This window comes from Mixophyes fleayi, chromosome 4 (assembly GCF_038048845.1).
Source record: "Mixophyes fleayi isolate aMixFle1 chromosome 4, aMixFle1.hap1, whole genome shotgun sequence".
NCBI lineage: Eukaryota > Metazoa > Chordata > Amphibia > Anura > Limnodynastidae > Mixophyes > Mixophyes fleayi.
Genome location: NC_134405.1, coordinates 202,956,660 through 202,980,464, shown reverse-complemented (window position 1 = coordinate 202,980,464; position 23,805 = coordinate 202,956,660). Strand labels below are relative to the sequence as shown.

The following is a 23,805-nucleotide window of genomic DNA, read 5'->3' as shown; positions in this document are numbered from 1 at the left end:
AGGATTCGGGCAGGCAGTGCAGTATGATCATGTGACCGCACTGCAGCAAATTACCACTAAGGAGGCTCGACTCACTAGGAGCCTTCTGATCTTTATATTGCAGGGAGCTTAGCAGCTCCTTGCCAATTGTAGGTTCATCCACGCTGTCCCTTTGATAAGCCTGCTAGTAAATTCTGTCTAGCTTTTTGGTTCTGACTAATTTCTTACATACTGACTACTCTTTTGGCCACTGCCTGCCCTGACCCCAGCCTTGGATACTGACTACTCTTTAGACCATTCCCTGCCCGTCTTGGTTATTGAATACTCTCTAGACAACAGCCTGTACTTATCTCATCTGTGGACCCAGAGTACTCTCACCGTTTCCTGCTTAGATCATTATTGGATTTGGACCCTGCTGTGGAGATTGTCAGATTGCCACACAGATTCTGCACAAAACCTTTGTGAGTACTCATGTTTATCATCCAGTGCCCTATACATTACCGAAGTCTCCAATATACAAATCTAGTGCTAGAGTATCTCCTACTTATACACAATTAAGACCTGGTGGCAATCGAGTACCAGAGAGCACTCTCCGATCTAAGGGAAGGGTGTTTGGTAAAGGTGAACACGGTTATAGGGGTTTTTGGTCCTAGAATTTTGATAGGTAGCCTCACAGTTAGGCCATGGTGGTGTAATGGGCCAAAGGGATACAGGGAGGCAATAGTGGGTCTCTTTTTCCAAAGATACTGGTTGCCTCAAAACACAGGTGTTTTCTGTACTTGCCAATAGTTTCATTACCTACCTATGTATATAAATAGATGAAAGTGTGTATCACACAGAAACGCATCAAGGCTTTGAAGTTCTTTATGAAAAGACTACTAACAAGAGGAATTTATTGTGGACAGATAATCCATAAAAGAAAGTGTTTTGTGCTGTGCATTATTATTATTAATGCACCTGGACATTTGACATGCATACCGGAGAACACTGATGTTTGAATGAAAGATTCAGAAACCCGTCAGCGCTCTGATTAGAGCTGATATACACATACCTAATTAAGAATGCTCCTGTGTTCCTAGCCATTGCTCTAAGGATGAGCTCAATATCTCTCAAACAATAAAGTTCTGGAGTTTATCTACGATCTTTAACTATACTAAAAGAGCAGCGCTGATCTGCAGTCCGCATGCTTGCTAACAAACCTCTCAGTGTATATTCCCTACAGAGGGGTTTGATAATTTAACCTTCTGTTATAATCAAAGTGAGCCAAGGAAATACTTAAACTTGAAAAGTTTATATGCATATGCTTACAACAAACAATTTCAGTGGTCATCAAACAATATTATACAATGAAGTAATATTAAATCTTATTGGTTAAATAAACAAAAGAGAGATCCTGGATGCTGTACCAGAGTACTATATGGCAATCTTGGTAACTTGGTGTCCTTTCCAGAGAAATGATCACTGGTGATAAACAAGTGGTATTCGTTGTGTGAGGTTGTGATTATACACTTAAAAGTGTCCTTCATTTGTACATGCAGGTACTGCAGGTTGTAGCTGATTAGGATACGATCAATTAGTAAAATTCTGTGGGGTCCACACATAAAAGTACTCCAAACCAGAGTGAAATTGTATTCAGTGGAGCAAATAAAGGAGACTTTTAAGTGTGTAATCACAGCCTCTCACAATGAATACCACGTGTCTATTCCCAGTGGTCAATTCTCTAGAATGGACATTAGATACTAAGATTGCCATATAGTAGTACTCATCACAGAGAGTACGTTTTCAGCGTTCATGATCTCTCAGTTTATTTTAAACAATTAGATTTAATACTATTTCATTGTATATCATTGTTTGATGACCATTGAAATTGTGTGTTTTAAGTATATGCATATAAGGTTCAAGTATCTTTTTTTAGCTCACTTTGATGTTGAAAGATTGTTGAATTATCACACCCTTTGTAGGGAATATCTTTGTACCTACATAGAAACTGTCAAAACAAGTCAAATTTAAGGGCATTTTCCTATTTGTTCATAGTTTCCATTACATGTGTCATCTTCACAAGTGTCTAAGTATTACGCATTATACCAGAGAAATCTCTGTCACTAAATACTTTCCTCTTTTCAATCAGCCTCTGTGAGAGAGACACACTGACCGAAGTGTAGTGTTTGACTGTACTGATTGTCTGTGGCTTATGGTGCTTTGTGTGAGTCCCGTTATATGACACACTATACAGATCTTAGCATACTGACCTCCTATCATGTAGATGCAATTTATTCAAAACATTTATTACCTGCACCTTGGGATTTAAGTGGAAAGTTTACTTTATAATATAGCAAATTATATCAATAATTCAATATCAAATTATGCCATGGCTGCCAATTTTCCACCACCTACAGCCTTACAATAAGGGCCAATCCAAGAAATAAAAGCTATGCATCATGTAAAAGGTTAGACACCATTGCAAACCGAAATCATCATCAGAACTGAGATGGCAAGAAGGCAGTATTATTATTTTTGCAGGGATTATTTGTACATTTTCTGCTGCTTTACCTGCATATAGCAGGTAGTGTAAACATTACAGCATTCAGAGCTTATCAGACCTATGGCTCAGTGCCATCTTTTCCATTGGGCACGATGGGCAGCTGCCCGGGGGCCCCACGGGCAAGGGGGCCCCATAGGCAGGGCTCTTAATGAGAATAAATAATCCTGCAAAAGAAAAAAAACCTGGAAAAAAAAAACTACAAGGGTCACTGAGCAAGAACATCTCTCTATCTCTATCTCTATATATCTACATCTGTATCTGTATCTGTATACATCTATATATATATATATATATATATATATATATATATATATATATATATATATGTATATCTAGGGGCCCCGGTGCACTGCTTTGCCCGGGGGCCTATAATGTTGTTAAGTTGGCCCTGCTATGGCTAGATATACTAAAGGGCGGTTTGTTGAAACCTCAGGATTCACTCAAGGTCAAACCACCAGTTAAAAAACTGAAAACCGCAGTTTAACACGCCACCACTTTACAGATCACCATCCTGATTTTTAACATGATCAAAATACAAACAGACATATTTACTAAGCTACTTTTTCACAAACCACCGGAAAAAACGCCAGAAAAACAGCCAGAAAAAACGTGGTTGTGAGAGGCGAGATAATATTGCCCCCTCCATAAGGTAATTATAACAGCATGTTTAAGGTATCAGAAACAGGCATTAAAAAAATCTGTCTTATTTCTGCGTCCTGGATCATGAAACAAGGTTGGCCAAGGGGAGAACTTGCCTGCTCTAAAGTAGGTCCCCAGATCCCCAATCATTTACCTGCTGTTCCGTACTCTTCTGCTCGGTGGGGACAAGTAGTGATGTTATGTCATACTGGCACATACCACCTCACTTCGAGCTCTGCATCTTAGCCTGAAATCACCTTATAGTAAATGCGGCGCTTTGTAGTACTAAACCGTCGGCGATGTGTGGTGCTTTAAAATCCCACCTAACACTATCGTTAGTAAATCTACCCCCTAGTGTGAAAGAATTCAGTGTTTACACTATTTTGAAAGGAGCTAAACATACACAGATTCCTATAGCTAATACACAGTAGACGGACGCACACAGCTTCAGTGTCTCTCCACCCTAACTAAATATGTCCATCATTCTCTCTTTCACCCCTTGGCAGTATGTAGATATGTTAGAATGGAGCATCTTCTTGATTTGAACTAGAGATGTGTGGGCTCGGATTGCGCTAATCCCAGCCCACCCGAACAGTGCGGATCCGACGGGATCCGAGCACTGTTCGGGTATTTCCGGCGGCCAAAAGAAATGAAAACGAGGCTATGACGTCCAAGTCTCGCGTCTGATCTCGCGAGACTTGGATTGCATAAATTCCCCGCTTGTGGCCGCCATCTTCAGTCGGGCTCAGATCATTGAAGAGGGAGGTTGTAGTTTGGTGCGCCTGTGTCCTGTGTCCTGTGTCCTGTCACTCTGTCCTGCTTAATCCAGTGGTTACTTAGTCCTGTGCTCTGTCCTGCTGATCAGTCCAGTGGTGCTTTGTCCAGTGCTCTGTCCTGCTGAGTCCAGTGGTGCTGTGTCCTGTGCTCTGTCCTGCTGAGTCCAGTGGTGCTGTGTGTGTCCTGTGCTCTGTTCTGTTAAGGCCATTGTTATTTAAAAATTATTAAAAAGTTATAAAAAAATTATAAAAAAATGATACTAAAATAATTTTAAAAAATTATAAAAAAAGTATACAGAAATAATTAATAAAAAAATCTAAAAAAATTATAAAAAAGTACATAAAAATTTCTACTGCAATATATAAATACGTTCACTGTTCCTGCAGTCAAGAAATATTAGTACTGCAATATATAAATATGTTCACTGTTCCTGCAGTCAAGAAATATTAGTACTGCAATAAATAAATACGTTCACTGTTCCTGCAGTCAAGAAATATTACTACTGCAATATATAAATATGTTCACTGTTCCTGCAGTCAAGAAATATTAGTACTGCAATATATAAATACGTTCACTGTTCCTGCAGTCAAGAAATATTAGTACTGCAATATATAAATACGTTCACTGTTCCTGCAGTCAAGAAATATTAGTACTGGAATATATAAATACGTTCACTGTTCCTGCAGTCAAGAAATATTAGTACTGCAATATATAAATACGTTCACTGTTCCTGCAGTCCAGAAATATTAGTACCAGAGATTAAACTACGTTCACTGTTCCTGCAGTCCAGAAATATTAGTACCAGAGATTAAACTATAATGGAGTACAAAAATTTGGAGGATAAAGTAGGGAAAGATCAAGAACCACTTCCTCCTAATGCTGAAGCTGCTGCCACTAGTCATGACATAGACGATGAAATGCCATCAACGTCGTCTGCCAAGGGCGATGCCCAATCTCCTAGTAGAGGGCATGTAAAATCCAAAAAGCCAAAGTTCACTAAAATTAGCAAAAAAAGAAAATTGAAATCATCTGAGGAGAAACGTAAACTTGCCAATATGCCATTTACGACACGGAGTGGCAAGGAACGGCTTAGGCCCTGGCCCATGTTCATGACTAGTGGTTCAGCTTCACCCAAGGCTCTAAGCCTCCTCCCCCCCCTCTAAAAAATTTAAGAGAGTTAAGCTGTCATCAACAACACAGCAAACAACTCTGCCTTCTAAAGAGATGGCATCACAAATCCTCAAGGCGAGTCCAAGGGTGTTGGTGGTTGCGAAGCCTGACCTTCCCATCACTGTACGGGAAGAGGTGGCTCCTTCCACCATTTGCAGCACGCCCTCTGCATATGCTGGAAGGATCACCCACAATCCAGTTACAGATTTGGCTAATGAAGGTGTGAATGTTGTACACCGGGAGGAGGATATTGATGTAGTTGGCGCTGAGGAGGAACTTGACGAGGAGGATGCTGATGTGGTTATCTTAAATAAGGCACCAGGGGGGGAAACAGTTGTTGTCCATGGGAAGAAAAAGCCCATCATCATGCCTGGCCAGAAGACCAAGAAATCCACCTCTTCGGTCTGGAATTATTTCTATCCCAATCCGGACAACAAATGTATGGCCATATGTACCTTATGTAAAGCTCAAATAAGCAGGGGTAAGGATCTTGGCCACCTAGAGACATCCTCCCTTATACATCACCTGAAGAACCTTAATAATTCAGTGTTTAGTTCAGGACCTGTGGCTAGGACCGTCAGCAGTCCAGGGACACCTAAATCCCTTGGTCCTGTTGTATCCACACCAGCAACACTCTCCTCGTCAATTTCCTCCACGATCTCGATCAGAGATAGTCCTGCAGGCTAGAAATATTAGTACCAGAGATTAAACTACGTTCACTCTTCCTGCAGTCCAGAAGTATTAGTACCAGAGATTAAACTACGTTCACTGTTCCTGCAGTCCAAAAATATTAGTACCAGAGATTAAACTACGTTCACTGTTCCTGCAGTCCAGAAATATTAGTACGAGAGACTAAACTACGTTCACTGTTCCTGATTGGTTTGTTAAAGTGCGAATGTCCTATTTCAACAACATCAGGGTGGGTGGGAGGGCCCAAGGACAATTCCATCTTGCACCTCTAGCAGACTTTTGCAAACTGCCATCCTGTCTGCCACTGCAGTGCCACTCCTAGATGGGCCACGTGTTTGTGCCGCCCACTTGTGTCGCTTAGCTTAGACATCCAGCTACCTCGGTGCAACCTTTTGGACTAAAAACAATATTGTGAGGTGTGAGGTGTTCAGAATAGACTGGAAATTAGTGGAAATGAATGTTATTGAGGTTAATAATAGTGTAGGAGTGAAAGAAAACCAAACATATGGATTTTAGCACTTTTTTTGCTTTTTTAAAAAAAAAATCAGAACCCAAAACCCAAAATCAGAACCAAAACTGTCACGGGCACTAGGAGTCTTTACCCAGTATCACCCGTTGATGGTCTTATCAGAGCAGTTGAGTTGGTATATGATACTCTGATGGCAGGGTGATAATGGAACTGGAAACAGCAGATGGTTAGAGAATGCTCAGAAAGTCTATGACTAGCAGCACTGGTAAACAATAGGTAACTGAACAAGAGGATCTGGATGGACAAGGACACGTGAGGGTAGTTAGTGGTCTGCGCACGGCAAGTTGTACCACTGCTATAGTGAGAAGAATGTCCAGGAGTAATAAGGAGGTGGAAGTCAGCTGTCTGCGTATAGCAAGTTGTACCGCTGTCTGTAGTGAAGGAATGGAATCCAGGTGAAGGTAACGGGGAAGTCAGTGGTTTGCGTGTAGCAAGTTGTACCACTGCTTAAATGAGAGGATATATGCAACTGGTGACACAGGGAAACAGGAATCAGTGGTCTGCCTCTAGCAAGTTGTACCACTGAATATATATGTGAGGAAGGACACGAGGAGATAAATGCAATGCAGAGTCTACACGGGTACACTGAACTTGATCCCACGTTGAACTGCACACAATAATAATAATGAATGAACAGCACTGCACAGATAAGCAAAGTCACTAGAATAGTCCAGCAAAAGGAAACACAGTTAATAATAGCAATAGTCTCAGAGGATGGAAACTCCGGAGGAGAACAACTCAGTCCAGATGGATATGCAATACACCAGCACAGTCAATGAGAAGTATGCATACCGTGGTTCAGATGAGCAGGCTGTTAGAGATAGCTGCAGGGATACCTGAGTGGCAGGGAACAGACGAGATGAGAAGTCCTTGCAGAATGGAAGCGGCAGGTAGGTGCAGCGCACTGTAGATAGGCCAGCAAGGACAACAAATACTCAGGAAGCAGTAGTATATCGAATTGAACAGCAGGAGACCACGGGAGAGTTGAAGCGATGTAGCAGAGCTGGAAGCCGTGGAGCGTAGACTCGATGCTAACAGGCAAGTTGACACAAATGGACACACTGTAGAAGCAGTAAGCAGCGGGTTAGCTGACGGCAGGTAGAATGCAGACTGGAGCGCTGAGACGAGCAGGACTCTGTAGACACGCCGAAGTAGCTAACAGGAATCAGCTGGAACAGTAGCGATGTAACACAGGAGAGTTTGAAGTAATCTGTAACTGTAGATACACGGAGGCAGCGGATAGGAATCAGCTGCTGGAGTCACGATGAAACACAGGAGAGTTTGCAGTAATCTGTAACTGTAGATATACGGAGGCAGCTGATAGGAATCAGCTGCTGAAGACACTAGGAACACGAGGAATAGAAGTGGTCTGGAAACCACAAACGGCAAACAGGAATCAGCATCAGCTGAACACACGAGCAGGCACTGGAACACCTTCAGAGACTCATGAGGAATGAGACTCCAAGATCAGGCAACGTGGTATTGACCACCGGTGCTTAATATAGGGAGTGTTGCCTGATCAGCCAATTAAGTTAAAGGAACAGAACTGAAGGTTAGAAGGGACTGCACATGCGCAGTACCTCATTATAATGGACGGACACGGTTCCTAGCTACCTTACAAGTAGCACTCACAGTCCGGTGAGTGACAAACAAATCAGAATCCAAAACCTCAAGCTAATCAGAACCCAAAACACCAAAAGTGGCTGGTGCACACCCCTAATTTGAACCTGCAGAGTGTAAGTTATAGGATCTGTTTGGGTTGGTGAATTTATACTCATTACCTGGGTTCAGTGATGTTATCAGCTTTTTGACATGCATCAGATACCATTAGACACTGTCCAAAAGATTTAGGAGCTGGTCTCAGCAGTCCATGATGGAGAGAGGAAGGATTAATTTCATTATAAATAGAGTTACTGTGGAATGTCAGAGTAGCACTGAACAAAATATTGTATCTTGCTTGATATTTTAAAATTTTCATTGCGGGGTTTATTGCTCCTGTGAGGCATTTCACATTGCAGCTGATTTCAATTAACTATATTCTGAAACCCACCATAAATATCTAAAATCTATCATTTATTTAGTACTTTCTACAGAATGAAAGTTAGAATGCGATTGGTTGCTATAGGCAACATCTCCACTTTTCAAGCCCGCCGGAAAACTGTCAGCTTGATACATTTACCCCTTGGGGTCTATTTATGAAACGTGATTTATTTTTCTGTTTTGACTTAATATTTCATTACATAATAATTGTGGAAGCATTGCTATTAGCACTAGACAATCTAGTTTGGTTGCAGTGTCACAACGGCCCACCGGATACCAGTGAAATCTCTGCTGAGCCCTACAGGATCTCCCCACAAATTCACAATTTCCCCTGACTTCCTGTGCTGCATTAGGACTGAATCTGGACAGCTGCCTAACCAACCACTGGTACATCAGGGGTGAGGGTGGTTGGAGGTTGCAATGGGTGGTTAAGGGCGGACCACATTGCCTACATGGTCTGGTCACCTCCCCCAACTGTGCACTATTTGTAGTGCCCCTCCTTTTTCCTATGTGCCTCTCTTACCCCAGCCTGAGTGTTTGGTTGTACCTGTATTTAGCATTAAAAATGGAAATTTTAGGAGACACAGGGTAGAAGTGAAGTAATATTGTAAATAGGTTAACACAAATGTTTGTTTGGTTGAAAATAAAGGAATAAGAACAAAGCGTATATATCAATTAAGTACTTTGTTTATTATGTAAGGCACATGTTTATAAATAAATACAACACCATTTTACAATACAACATTTTGCTGTTATAATGCAAAAGGGTAGTATAAGTTGAATGTATAAACTGCAGTAAATACAGGTTTTTACCAAATACTAGGGGCTTCTAACAAGATTCTCGAGCCAAATCTGAATTTTGATTTCATTTTCATTTTAGTATGCAGTAGTTGGGAAAGAGTTATTGCTTCCAGCAGCTGAAAGTACAGATATGAGTTTGTCATTTAAGCCTCTTCTGCTATATATATATTTCATCTATGCCTTTATTTATTACATTGTATTTATTTACTTATTTATTTATTTATTTATCTGGACAAAACAAAAACGTTTTCCATGTGGCAACATATTGGACATTTAGAAAATTAATTTACAGCAAATGTAAGTATATTGCATAGGAATAAAAAGCAAAACATATGGAACAAAGTTCACTTGTCCATCTAAGTTTTTATGCAGTTCTGGTAACTGCAGAATGTTACCCTAAATTGTAATACACTACTTTTTATGGATGTATACGGTGTGTGTGTGTGTGTGTGTGTGTGTGTGTGTGTGTATATATCTTTAAAGATAGATGGATATATATATATATATATATATATATATATATATATACTTGTACCGATTAGCCGCAATATTAAATCCACCAACAAGTGAAGTGAAAAATATTGATCATCTCATTACAATGGCACCTCTCAAGGGCTGGGCTATATTAGGCAGCAAGTGAACAGTCAGTTCTTGAAGTTAATGTGTTTCAAGCAGGTAAAATGGGAAAGCGTAAGGATCTCAACAGCTTTGACAAGGGACAAACTGTGATGTCTAGATGACTTGGTCAGAGCAACTCCAAAACGGCTGGTCTAGTGGGGTGATCCCGGTATGTAGTGGCTAGTACCTACCAAGAGTGGTTCAAGAAAGGACAACCGGTGAACTGGCGACAGGGTCATGGGTGCCCAAGGCTGAAGGTGTGGGGAGCAAAGGCTATCCCGTTTGGTCCAATCTCACAAAAGAGCTACTGTAGCACAAATTGCTGAAAAAGTTATGATAGAAAGGTGTCAGGACACACAGTGCTTTGCATCTTGCTGAGTATCTGCAGACTGGTCAAAGGGCCCATGCTGACTCCTGTCCATTGCTGAAAGCGCCTACAATGGGTACATGAGAGCCAGAACTGGACCATGGAGCAGTGGAAGTAGGTGGCCTAGTCTGATGAATCACATTTTCAATTTATGTGGCCGGCCGGGTGCGTATTGTAGTTTACCTTGGGAAGAGATGGCACCAGGATGTACTATAGGAAGAAGACAAGCCAGCTGAGGCAGTGTTATACTCTGGGCAATGTTCTGCTGGGAATCCTTGGGTCCTGTCATTCATGTGGTTGTTACTTTGAAACATTTCACCCGCCTAAACGTTGTTGCAGACCAAGTACACCTCTTCATGGCAACGGTATTCCCTGATGGAAGTGGCCTCTTTCAGCAGCCCTGCCACACTGCAAAAATTGTTCAGGAATGGTATGAGGAACATGACAAAGAGTTCAAGGTGTTGACTTGACCTCCAAATTCTCCAGATCTTAATCTGATCGAGCATTTGTGGGAAAAAAACAAATCAGAGCCACGTAGGCCCGACCTCGTAATTAACAGGACTTAAAGGATCTGCTGCTAACGTCTTGGTGCCAGATACCACAGGACATCTTCAGAAGTTGCCTCAACGGATCACAGCTGTGTTGGTGGCACGAAGGGGACCTACACAATATTAGTCAGGTGGCTTTAATGTTGTGGGTGATCGGTGTGTGTGTGTATATACAAATATATATATATATATTATAAGGACAAGGATCAAGGTCATACATTTTCCCATTTTACTTTTTATTCGTGCCAGGCTGATGAGTCATACACAGTACAACATTTATAGCCTGACTTTGACAAATCCCTTCTTATTTCTGATGATATAATCAGTCAACCTGCAAATAATTGTAACTGATATGCCATCTAATATTTGGGCAAGGTTAAACCCCGGAAAAGTGTAGGAGCGCCCATCTGCCATCCGTGCATTCTGCAAACATCATATTGCGGTAAACGATTAAAACATGTACTTTAGCAATACTAAATAATAGGTAGATAAAAACTTCCAGGGTGCATTTTACTGTATTTGTAATATAGTATATTACATTAATGTTTGTTACATTGCAGCAAATACTATTGCTCCTTTTTACTTTAATGTGTTTTCTCAAAGCAAGCTTAAACTCAGTATTGATGTTATCAGGGCTCCACTGGCAAGCTCCAAGCCTAAGTGGGCATTCCTGACATTAATAAAGATTGTTACTATTTCCTAGATCACACAAAATGACTTTATGTAGCTGGAAATGACTTATTACTTATGCAGTTTGTGCTTCTCCTTTTAGTGTGGACTGCTCAGTCACATGCTCTGAAAAACTAATGTCATATCATTGTTAGAGCTATCTGTTCCAATATTTGAGAGACTTTGGTATTTTGCTAAGCATTGCATTATTTGTCTGTAGTAGTTAAGTTAGTTTTCTCTGAACACAATCTTCTAAATATACTGAAATATATATATATATATATATATATATATATATATATATATATATATATATATATATATATTATATATTCTAAAAATACTGCAGTATATAGGGCAGTATACAATTAAAACTATATGCTGCTATAATGAATGTTAACCAGTCTAAATAATAATATAGGGAGAACGAGAGAGATTGCACTGAACATATGTTATTAGTATGATGTGGTTGCTGCAAGCTACTAGTTCTGCTGGCATCTAATAACATTTCATAGGACAGTGCCACCTGCTGACTAACATTTCTTGACTGATGTTTTCTGATATGAATTACATCACTATGCAGTGACTTAAAATAATTTGTATATCTCTAGCACATAGGATTACACTATGTCATTATTCACATAATTGTACTGTAGAATCCAAGTATAATGTTGCAGAATGATATGTTCATAAAAGTTCAGTTTCACTTCTTTCATCTCCATGCATGTAACCCATGAATTCATTGGTGCTAAAAAAAACTAATGATTCCTATAGTGGTAAGTTGCCACTTACTGATGCTCCCTAATCGTTTCTGTATAATAATATTTCACATGTAAATACGCTCTTTAAAATAAAAAAACATCACTTTTGCATGGAGCAATAAGGTCACAGTTTTTTATTTAAGGAACATCGTGGAACCAAAAACCTCTCTGCTAGGTATAAACATAAAATAGTAACAAATTAGTGTTTCTAACATGGTGTGGTACTGGAATGCTCCATACAATAATTAGATTAGGCTAAATACTAAATCAATATGACATGTTTCTGCTTGTTAACTTCATCAACTGAAGATCATTTCTATTAAGATCTTCAATCTGAACGTTGCTTTCACAGAATTCCATGTTCAGGGTGGTATTAATTCTGACACTTTACCTTTACGTAGTCCACTTTCCGCACTTACAGTTCATTTGTATAATTTCATGCATCATGAGCTGTGATTTATTCTGGTTGCAAAAACATTCCAGTAATTCCAGAAATTCCAGTAAGTGTGTAGTGTGTGTATGTATATATATATATATATATCTAATATATAAATGCTTAGTGGCGTCTGTCTGTCTGTGTGTGTGTGTGGAAAAAAAAAACCAAGTTGCAGCGCCACCTGCTGGGCAGAGTTATACACTGACCTACTAAATTCTTAGTGTTTGTGGGAAAAAAAATTCAAAAAGGGCTGAAATTTGGTAGGGCTCAAACTCATTTTCGTGAGGTAATTTTACCTCATGAACACACATGTGTAGAGGCATGCGTTAGTGTGTGTGTGTGTGTGTGTGTGTATGTGTGGAAAAAACTATTTTCTCAGAAAGGGCTCATCCAATTGACCTGAAATTTGGTATACTGACATTATTTGACAAAAAAAATTAGAATAGTCAAGTCAGTTAACTTCCATCATCCCCCCTTCCCCCCGTGGGAGGGGTAGTAAAGGCTACATTTACGAGTTGAGGGGTCAAACTCATTTTCGTGAGGTAATTTTACCTCATGAACACATATTAAAAAGGGCGCTTGCGTCGGGAAGTAACGATCTTCCCCTGAGGAGGCCTGGGCTAGGCCCAAATGCATGACAAGAACCTTTTTAAGACCTTAAGTATCTTGATTTGACTAGAATGCATGAGTATCATGCACGGGTTAACTTGTATATATATATATATATATATATATATATATATATGCACATATATACATAGCGATCAGCAACAACATTAAAACCACCTGCCTAATATTGTGTAGGTCCCCTTCATACCGCCCAAACAGCTGTGACCCGTTGAGGCATGGACTTCACAAGACCTCTGAAGGTGTTCTGTGGTATTTGGCACAATGAAGTTAGCAGAAGATCCTTTAAGTCCTGTAAGTTGTGTGGTGGGGCCTCCGTAGTTCTGACTTGTTTTTACATCACATTCCACAGATGTTCGATGTTTGAGATCTGGGGAGTTTGGAGGCCAAGTCAACACCTTGCACTCTTTGTCATGGTCCTCAAACCATACCTGAAAATTTTGCCGTGTGGAAGGGCGCATTATCCATCACCGGGCCATAATTCAATGTGTGTGTATGTGTGGAGGGGGGGGGGGGGTGATACTTGTCCATCCCCTAGAGGTCCGCTCTGCTCCTGTAGCATACAAAGCAAACACATTTATGTATTATAGAAAAAGTCCTGCGTCTTGAGTATGTTTAAATTTTCACCTCTTAGTATTTACATTAGGAAAATTAAAAGCAAAAAATAAAATATAGGGTATAGGTGCCCTTAATATGCCAACTTTAGAAATAACTGACTACAGATCTCTATTTAGCAATCTATATTGCAAGTTCCTTTACAGGAAATTGGCAAACAGGACTAGTGGGCCTGTTTATTAAAACAAATAATTATTGTCGTGATCCAACATAATATCATTGCTGTGGCAAGTGAATAATACTATATAAGGGATACTTTTGGTTCTGGTGCTGTGTTGTTCTATACCGAGCATGCATGGGGGATGAACTTGAAGCTCAGTTTGGGCTTTTAGTTCCACTGCTATTATATATATATATATATATACCGTATATACTCGTGTATAAGCCGAGTTTTTCAGCATACTTTTGTATGCTGAAAAAGGGCACTCGGCTTATACACGGGTGAACTTACCTGGTGTCCGGTCCCTGGCTGTCAACTTCTGCATATGCGTTCCAACAACAGGAAGTTCGGCATTTGGAACGCAAACTTGCGTTCCAAATGCCGAACTTCCTGTTGTTGGAACGCATATGCGTTCCACTGCCGGGTAGGTAACAAAAAATCTCACCCTACGTCCGCTTCCACCTGTAGTCAGGAATAACGGCATAGCGGCATCTTTTGGACACTGCCTTCTCCATTCATCTGTCTTGATCTCAGCAGCGGCAGCTCACTATACTGATGTTCCCTCCCGGCGGCTGACAGGTAAGCAGACATAGGTTTGGAGACACTAGATATTGCTATCATAGAACAACTGTATGCTGCTAAGATATTCTATAAAAACGCATCATATGCACAGTATGCATTGAAAGCCTCTCTCTCTCTCTCTCTCTCTCTCTCTCTCTCTTTATATCCCTACCCTTTTATTTAAGTTAGTTTGTACCCAATGATTTCATAATCATTTATGAATGTTCCTTGTCATCTAGCTAGAAATGATTTCATAGATTGAACCTATCATTTTCATTTAGGTTTTTAATTTAGCGCTCTTTTCCACCCTAGGCTTATACTCGAGTCAATAAGTTTTCCCAGTTTTATGTAGTAAAATTAGGTGCCTCGGCTTATATTCGGGTCGACTTATACTCGAGTATATACGGTATATACTTAAAAAACAAGTAAAAACAAATAAAATCTTTTATATATATACAAGTATAGCAAAAGTTATAATATATAAGTTATGCTATCTTACGGGGGGGGTAGTGCTATAGCCCCTTTCACTTCAAATTGCTTCCTCCTGGAAAATATTTAAGCAATAAACTATTTTTCTCATTCTTTCTGTTAACGACTGAGATAAATGTGCTCCCACATCGAATGGCATGGGGTAGGCTTCGCTGGCAGAATTAATGCTGGTTAATTTATTTCTGATAATAATTAAGTTCTCAACACAGTTAATCCCCAACATATGTAAAGGAAGTGAAAAAAGACTTTTATGGCCACCATATCATGGCAGTGCGCATGACCGACCAAAGGAAACTAACTGCTATGAAGTTAAGGGGACTATTTATTAAATAGAGAAAAGCCTTAAATCCGGCAAAAATGTGTGTTTTCACAGGCGTTAGGGCTTCTCCCTATTTAAGAAGCCCTCCCTCTGGATGATAGCTAGCTTTGTTTGGGGAAGCCTATTTAGCATGCTACTTGTACCAATGCTGTTCTCCTATTACTTTTGTCATCTTTTATCTTTTTTAAATAAAGCTATTATTTTTTCTATTTTTTGTTACATTTTATTATTATCTTTTCTTTAATCTGGAATTAGAAGGCCAAATCTGGGGTTCCAGTACACATATGCGTCTGGCACATGCGCAGTGGGACAGCTACGGCTGCCAGCCAGTATCACTGGGGAGCTGATCATCACCCTGGTAACCTCATAATGATAAAATGGACAAAAGAAGAATTTATGTCACTGTGATAGAAAATAATCAGAGAAGCAGAAATAGAAAATATTAAGTAATGAAGGGTCCTACATAGAAACATAGGATTTGATTTGATTTCGCTTGGCCCATCTAGTCTACCCATTGTTTTATTAACCTATGGTAACCTTAAACCTTATTTGGTCACTTGTTCTTTATAAGGATATTCTTATGTCTATCCCATGTTTAAACTGCTCTACTGTATTAGCCTCTACCACATCTGGTGGGAGATTATTCCACTTATCCATTGCCCTTTCTGTGAAGTAGTTTTTCCTCAAATTTGCTCTGAACCTACTTCCCTCCAGTTTCAGTGCATGTCCTCATGTTCTAGTAGTTCTCTTCTTTTGAAGAATGTTTCCCTCATGTACTTTGTTCAAACCCTTGATATATTTGAAAGTTTCTATCATGTCCCCCCTTTCCCTTCTCTGCTCCAAACTATACATATTAAGTTATTTTAGTCTTTCCGGGTAAGTTTTGTGCTGTAAGCCATGCACCATTTTAGTTGCCCTTCTTTGTACAGTCTCTAATGTATTTATATCCTTCTGGAGATATGGCCTCCAGAACTGAACACAGTATTCTAGATGAGGCCGTACCAATGACCTATACAGTGGTATTATTACTTCTTTCTTTCTGCTACTGATTCATCTCCCTATGCAACCAAGCATCTGACTTGCCTTCCTCATTGCTTGTTGCATTGCTTACCTGCCTTTAAGTCACCAACATATTGACTCCTAGATCCCTTTCCTTCTCAGTAGTTTCCATTATAGTGCCATTAATACTATATTTAGCCTTTGGGGTTTTGAGACCCAAGTGCACAATTTTGCATTTTTTGGCTTTAAACTGTAGTTGCCACTCTATTGACAATTTGTGTAGTCTACCTAGATCATCAATCATTTGTTTAACCCCTCCTGGTGTGTCTACCCTGTTGCATAGCTTTGTGTCATCTGCAAAAAGGCATACTTTCCCTTCAATACCATTTGCAATGTCTCCAATAAAGATATTAAAAAGCACTGGTCCAAGTACAGATCCTTGGGGTATTCCACTGGTAACCTTTCCCTCTTGTGAATTTACTAAATTTACTATAGCTCTCAGTTTTCTATTCTGCAACCAAGATCTTATCCATTCAACCATCTTAGAATCCAATCCCAAGCTTTCAAGGTTATTTAACAGTCTGCGATGTGGGGCAGTGTCAAAAGCCTTACTAAAATCTAGATAAGCTACATCTACAGCCCCTCCTTGTTCTATTACTTTAGTCACCCAGTCAAAGAAAGTCAGTAAGATGTGTTTGACATTATCTCCCCCCATTAAATCCATATTGTTTGGGATCCTGTAAGTTACTGGATTTGAGATATTCTAAAACTCTTTCTTTTAAGAGTGTTTCTATAAATGTTCCTACTACTGATGTAAGACTCACTGGTCTGTAGTTGCTCGCCTCTTCCTTGCTTCCACTTTTGTGCAGTGGGACTACAATCGCTCTTTTCCAGTCCTCTGGAATTACTCCTGTAGCCAGTGACTGACTGAATAATTCTGTTACCAACACCCCTTTAATCTCTTTTAGTATCCTTGGATATATCCCATCTGGCCCCATTGATTTATTCACTTTCAGTTTTGAGAGATCTGTTAGGACCTTCTGCTCTGTAAATGTACTTGTATCTACCTCATTTTTATACTTGCAACTTATCTTTGGCCCCTTCCTTGCTCTTTCTGTACAATGAGCAAAAATAATTATTAAGATGATCTGCTATTATCTTGTCTCCGTAAACAAGACTCTCACTCTCTGTCTTTAGTCTTATTATATCTCCTTTTATTTTTGTTCTTTCACTTATATACCGAAAAAAAGTTTTGCCCCCTTTACTTATTGACTGGGCCATATTCTCTTCAGCTTGTGCCTTTGCACATCTGATTACCTTTTTAGCCTCTTGTCTAGCAAGATACGCCTCTTTGTCTTCATTATTCTGAGTCTGCTTATATTTCCTAAAGACCATCTTTTTTTTCTTTCACAACTCTTGCTACTTCTTTTGCAAACCACACTGGCTCACATTTCCTTGTACTTTTCTTAACCTTTTTGATACAATGGTCTGTTGCTTTAAGTATTGCACTTTTTAATTTTTTCCCACCTCTCCTGCACTCCTTTCAAGTTCTTCCACTCTGCCAAAGAGTCACTTGCACATTTTCCCATCTCTACAAAGTCAGCCTTCCTAAAATCTAACACCTTTGTTTTTGTGTGGTAGGAGTTGGTCTCTGTCTTTATACTAAACCATATTGCTTGATGGTCGCTGGATCCTAGGTTCTAACCCACATTTACATCAGATATTCTGTCACCATTTGCTTTAGGGATGCTCCTTGCAAGGAATTCAGGATGTCCCTACTTCTAGTGGAACTTGCAGAAGCCTCCTCCCAGTTCACATCAGGTAGATTAAAGTCTCCCATGATTATTACCTCTCCTTTTAAAGCTATTTTATTGATGTCCTGCAGTAAGTTCCTGTCCAGTTCTTCTTCCTGACCTGGTGGTCTATAGATCACCCCAGTACGAAGAATAGCCTTGTCCCCCGATTCTATGGTCAACCACAGGGCCTCAGTTTGTTCTTCAATACTTTGTATTAAAGTAGTTTTTATGCTTTTTTTCACATACATTGCCTTGTAAATAGAGCTATTAGGGGGAGATTTAATCCAGCGCAATGTGTCTCCGGGACATTCACGGGAACACATTGCGCCGATGGCAGGAATCTCTGCTCATTTTTCCTTTCATCCCATAGAGGTGCGCCCAAAAATGAGTGGAGATTCCTACCATAATGGCTGTCAATGTGCACAAAGCTGCAAAGAGTTAATTCCTCTTAGGAAACTAGTGGTTATTTAAACTCTTCAGCTCAGTATAGGAATGTTTTATTATCTAATTTTACCATTACACTAAATACATTTACAAACACAGCAAGGCAGAACAAGCTAAGCATTATTCATTCAGTTTTCTTGCTGTTTATATTTATCTAGATGTGAAAGACAGTTATAAACCCCATTTGCAATGAACCAATGCCAGGTGCTATAATGTAATATACATTATTACTAAATAACTACTGAGTGAGAGTTGCTAAACCCCAATTATTCATATCTTCGATTTCAATCTCCTTACTTCAAGTTATAAAGTAGGTTTTGTGTGGAGGTTTCCTTATGTTTTATTTCTTATGAGTAGGGAATGATGCAAATTTCTTAGAGCTGATAAATTTGCTTCACTGGCTCAGAGGCAGTGAGAGAAAGGTCAATCTCATAAGTTGTGTACAATGCCGTGGAAACTCTCAGGGCTTGACTGCCACATTACATAGTGGAAGGCATCAGTTTAGCCGCTTTGGCAAAATACGACTGATGTCGCCATGCTACAAATATTAGCCGAGCGCATTTGTTCACTTATACATTTAAAACAGGATAATGTCTTAAAGAGCAAGTAGCATGAAATGTATAAAATGTCATGTAATACAGATAACAAGAATCTGAGTCTGCCCCTGAGTCTGTCCCTGCCAACTGTCAGATTTTAAAGGGACTTTAACGTCAAACCTTTTCTTTCTTAATTTCTGTTGCATGCAGGAAAGCGAATGTGAATATTCTATTGGGTCTATTTAAGACCCATTGCAAATTTTTCCCATTAGATAACATCTCTTGTTGCCACTATTCACAGCAATAACATATGTAGTAAAGGAGCAATTTACCAATTAACTGAAACCGGGACAGCTGCTCCCATAAACAGCTGGCCCTGCGAATGGTAAAAAGCACTCTCTAGTCACTGATCGCAAAGGAGAAAGAGTGTATATCTGGGTTTTGCCTCGGTCTGCTCTCTGAGCATTGCAACAAATGTTGAAATGGCGGGAAGGAGAGGAGGAGCACAGCCTGGCTCTGTCTAGGCTGTTGCTATAGGGGAAGAGCTGCTACCGACATCTGATAATGGCGTTAGCCAATAGAGACAAGCTCTGAAAAACTAAGCTAAATTAGTCAAGACCTCAGTTTCCATAGAGGATATGGGGACTACGATACTGAGAGATAATTTAGAGAACGCTGGAGATATCTCCGGCGTGACACTGTTGTTAAATAGAACCAATGCTTAAAATTGCCTAATCCTGCAGAATCAGCCATTCCCATAGGATTTAAGACAAAATAATGTTTAATAAATAGGCCCCTATATCTTTTTATCTTCTATATTTGGATAAAGAAATAAATTGCGGTGTGATACAGCGAATATATTTACACACAGCAGGCAGTGCTGATCAACAGTAAAGTTCAATTGCTCAGAGTCTATGTATAATATATAATTATAACTAACAATTCCTTTTGTTTGTTTTTTATAATTGAACATTTATTAATATTTTGTTTGTTAATGTGGGGTTTTGTGAAGCGTTAAATGCAAAATACTTTTTATTTATATGTAAATATTTTTGCATTTTCTCTTCAAAATGTTCAAAGAACAATCACTAGATTTGCTATAAAAAAAGAAACAACTATTGCTGTGGGCAGCGACCATGGCCTTATCTGTGTGGAGTTTGTATGTTCTCCCCATGTCTGTGGGTGCTTCTTCTGGGTGCTCCGGTTTCCTCCCACAATCCAAAAACATTAGTAGGTTAGTTGTCTACTATTAAAATTGACCTTAGTCTCTCTTGGTCTCTGTGAATTTGTTAGGGAATTTAGACTGTAAGCTCCAATGGAGCAGGGATTAATGTGAGTGAGTTCTCTGTACAGCGCAGCGGAATTAGTGGCGCTACATAAATAGCTGCTGATGATGATTGCTTGTTATCGGTAATTATTGGTAATCCCAATTTAGGCAAGAGAGACCCAATTTAAGTGTACTGTCCCGACAGGTTGAACCTTTGTCCCAACTTCTAGTACAGGAATCTTTGGAGATGTTCCACTCACTGTCGCTCCGATGTGCACGATGGATGCCACATGATCTTGCTACTGGTGCCTGTAGCAATGTATGGGCCTTTACAGTGAGGGGAGGGGAGAAGCACTAGGCATGCCTTTTGTAACAGCGGCATACCCCCAACGTGATGATGCCACACCTCCAGCATAGTGTGAACAACCCTTTTTCTTCTCGATTTGAAAAGTTCCAAGTTGGGAGGTATGCTGTCATGAGCAGATCCATTCCTACCCTTGGGATCAAGTGTTAAGTGCAGGGGGTGCCATGAATCAGGCCATTTTCACCTTGCCCCATGGCAATGCCATGATCATGTCATTGTGGCACAGGGAACAAAATTCCGTGATTTGCATTTGGAATGCCATGTTGCTAAGTAAAATTAAATACAAGTTAAAGAACATTGTCATCCAGTGGACAAATTATCATTATATTTTTGTTTGCTGAATTTGCTGAACTTTGTAATTTGCATAAAAATTTTAGAAACTCTAAGGTTGTGTTTTTAATTTGATAAAATATCTAAAAACATTACGAGTACTGTATCTTCTGTTTCCTATTTGCTTGGAAAACAAAAACGGGAACTGAAGATAGCCTTTGTGGTTAATGAGGCAGCTTCTTTTTTCCCATGCTAGGATGTTGATAATCAGTGTTCAATACAATTTGTTACCAATTGAAAGTTTCTAGTGGAAAGCTACCAAATTCTCAGAATAATACATGCACCTGAGATTTCATGTAAATATGCCATCTTAATTTCTTTTATTTAGCGTATATATATTTCTGTGTGACTCTATTGAATAGCACTGCCAGTTCTGTTCTATGCAGTTACCACTTCATGTGGGGATATATTTTATATTTTTACTGTTGTCTCGACATATTTTAAAACATAAAATTGCCCCCGAGACAGTGCCAAATCAAAAAAGTATCTTTTCATAAGAATAAACATTTGTTCACAAGGAGCAAGCAAATTAACACATCTATAAATGTATGTCTGGTTTTACTTCCTATCATTTGTCTTCCTGTTTCACTCACTAAACTTTGAACCAAAAAATATGGAGCATAATCATTTTATTCTGCGCTCTGTGCGATCTTTTGTATGTCCTGCATGGTGGAAGAAGCAGAAAGGTCACTTGGAAGTCCACCCTACTTTCAGCTTAGGGCCACCCTCTTCATTACGTTCACTAGTTCCATTTTGCTCCTAAGATACTATTAAGTTCAGCCTTATGTGTTAAATTAATTATAACAGTGATAGTACATTGGGATGCTGTCTTTATTACACTTCACTTTTATGTGTTTGATTTTTTTATTACATAAATTTCAATTTGTCTACAATTGTACTTTCCAATATAAAGTGATAAAGGCATCCTAGTAAAATTATAAGCCAGTACCTGGTTCAACAAACCATGGAATGCTATATGCGTTTTTTCCACCCTTTGAATCACATCTAAATAATCTGAACCTGCACATTTTCATTTTTGGATTCCTCCGCTCAGTCAGCAAAGCTTTGTTCTGCCTGTCAGAGGATGCAATATTTTGCACCCCTGTAGACACCGCTATCCTGGCCTCAAATCTATGCGCTTCCCCACAGGGCCGGATTAACCATAGGGCTAACTGGGCTACAGCTCAGGGGCCTATGGCATCAGGGGGCCCTTGAAAGTGCTCAGCAGCAGTATTGATCGGTCGGGGGCGCCCGCGGCGCGATCAGTGCTGCTGAGCACTTTCACTGCGGTCCTTCTCCAGCAAGCTGTAGTCTCCTTACTGAGGAGATCTCGTGACTCTCACTCTCACGAGATCTCCTCAGTAAAGACCGTACAGCGCGCCGGAGAAGGAGGTAAGTGACGAGGGGGCGGGCAGCTCGGATCACGGGGGGGGGGGCCCTCACGGGGGAATGGAGGCCCCCTTAGCCCAGGGGCCTCCATTCCCTTAATCCGGCCCTGCTTCCCCATAATAAATAGGTGCAATACAAAAAAATAAACTGAAACATAAGAGAGTAGGAGACAATCCTTAAAAACAAAGCACATTTTGAAGTTTGAGCAGGAAGAAAGGGATAATAGAAAGAAATAAGCCATGCAGATATTTATTTAAAAAAAATAGTATCCAAAAAAGATCATCTCTTATGTCAGTGGTTATTGCTTTTCATCTGCATGTCATGTGCTTTATTTTATTGCCAAGAATCCCACATTTAGTGTGTTAGTTTACAGACTTTGGGGCACATTTATCAACAGCCGCATAAAATGAAAAAAAGTTTTCAATCCTTTTCACATTGATAAGGATTGAACTATTTCTCATATTTATTAAAAAGCTCCACAGGAGCAGCAGTCACGAAAAAAGTTAAACACTTACCTGTTCACTGCCTCTTCGTTCCCCAAGCTGCTGTGCGATCCACAGAAGCCTTGTGCCTATGGGGACTGCTATGTATTACGAAAAAAAGTGCAAAGATCTGCTGCGATGCACTGTTGATAGATGAGGCATATACTTCAATTGGCGTCTCTTCCCCCAAAACAGCAGTTTTCGGGGAATTGACATGAAAATTAGGTTTAATAAATAGGTCCCTTTATGTGATATTTTTTTTTTCTTTTGTGCAGGTTCAGAGATGTCTGCAGCCATTTTTCCTGTCCCCAGCGCAGCTGAAGACGGTGAGAGATCTGATGTCAGACAATATGGAAAGGGGACTAATGACAAACCCAGAGAGACCATCAACATTAAAAATGCTTCCTACGTATGTCCGCTCAACTCCAGATGGCACTGGTAAGTTGTTTCTTTTTCTTGTACTGTGATCTGTTCACAGCAATAATACAACAGTGCGCTCTCTCTTAGTGTTCAGTTATTCAAGGCAATATCTTTTCTATCAATATATGGTGATCATTTAAATTGTAAGCTCTCTTAAGCAAGTCTTTGTACCTCCATTTTTCACTATGAAAGTTTATTATCCTTTTACTTCTTTACAGTACTATGTACAATGTTTGCACTTTATTTTTCATTACTGTGTAATAATAATTATCATTTATTTTACTGTATCTTGTGCTTTATATGGTTGTCTCTTTCACCAAGTCATGGGCAATCCTTTAATCGATTTACAGTTTACTGATAAGAGATTTGCTCAAAAATGAAATACAGTACATAATAAGTAATAATAATGTCACACCCTTCCCAACTTTTCATATACTGCTT

At 39.6% G+C, this 23,805-nt stretch overlaps 1 protein-coding gene across 2 annotated transcripts in view; it reads left to right on the top strand.

Moving 5' to 3' along the window:
* The window catches only part of HK3 (hexokinase 3), a 61,541-nt gene that overhangs the window by 6,387 nt on the left and 31,349 nt on the right, over positions 1 to 23,805 (top strand). For both annotated transcript variants that reach the window (XM_075209145.1, XM_075209146.1), the window contains exon 3: positions 23,220 to 23,382. In XM_075209145.1, coding sequence (XP_075065246.1) covers positions 23,220 to 23,382 — 163 coding nt within the window. The remainder of the gene's footprint in view (positions 1 to 23,219; positions 23,383 to 23,805) is intronic.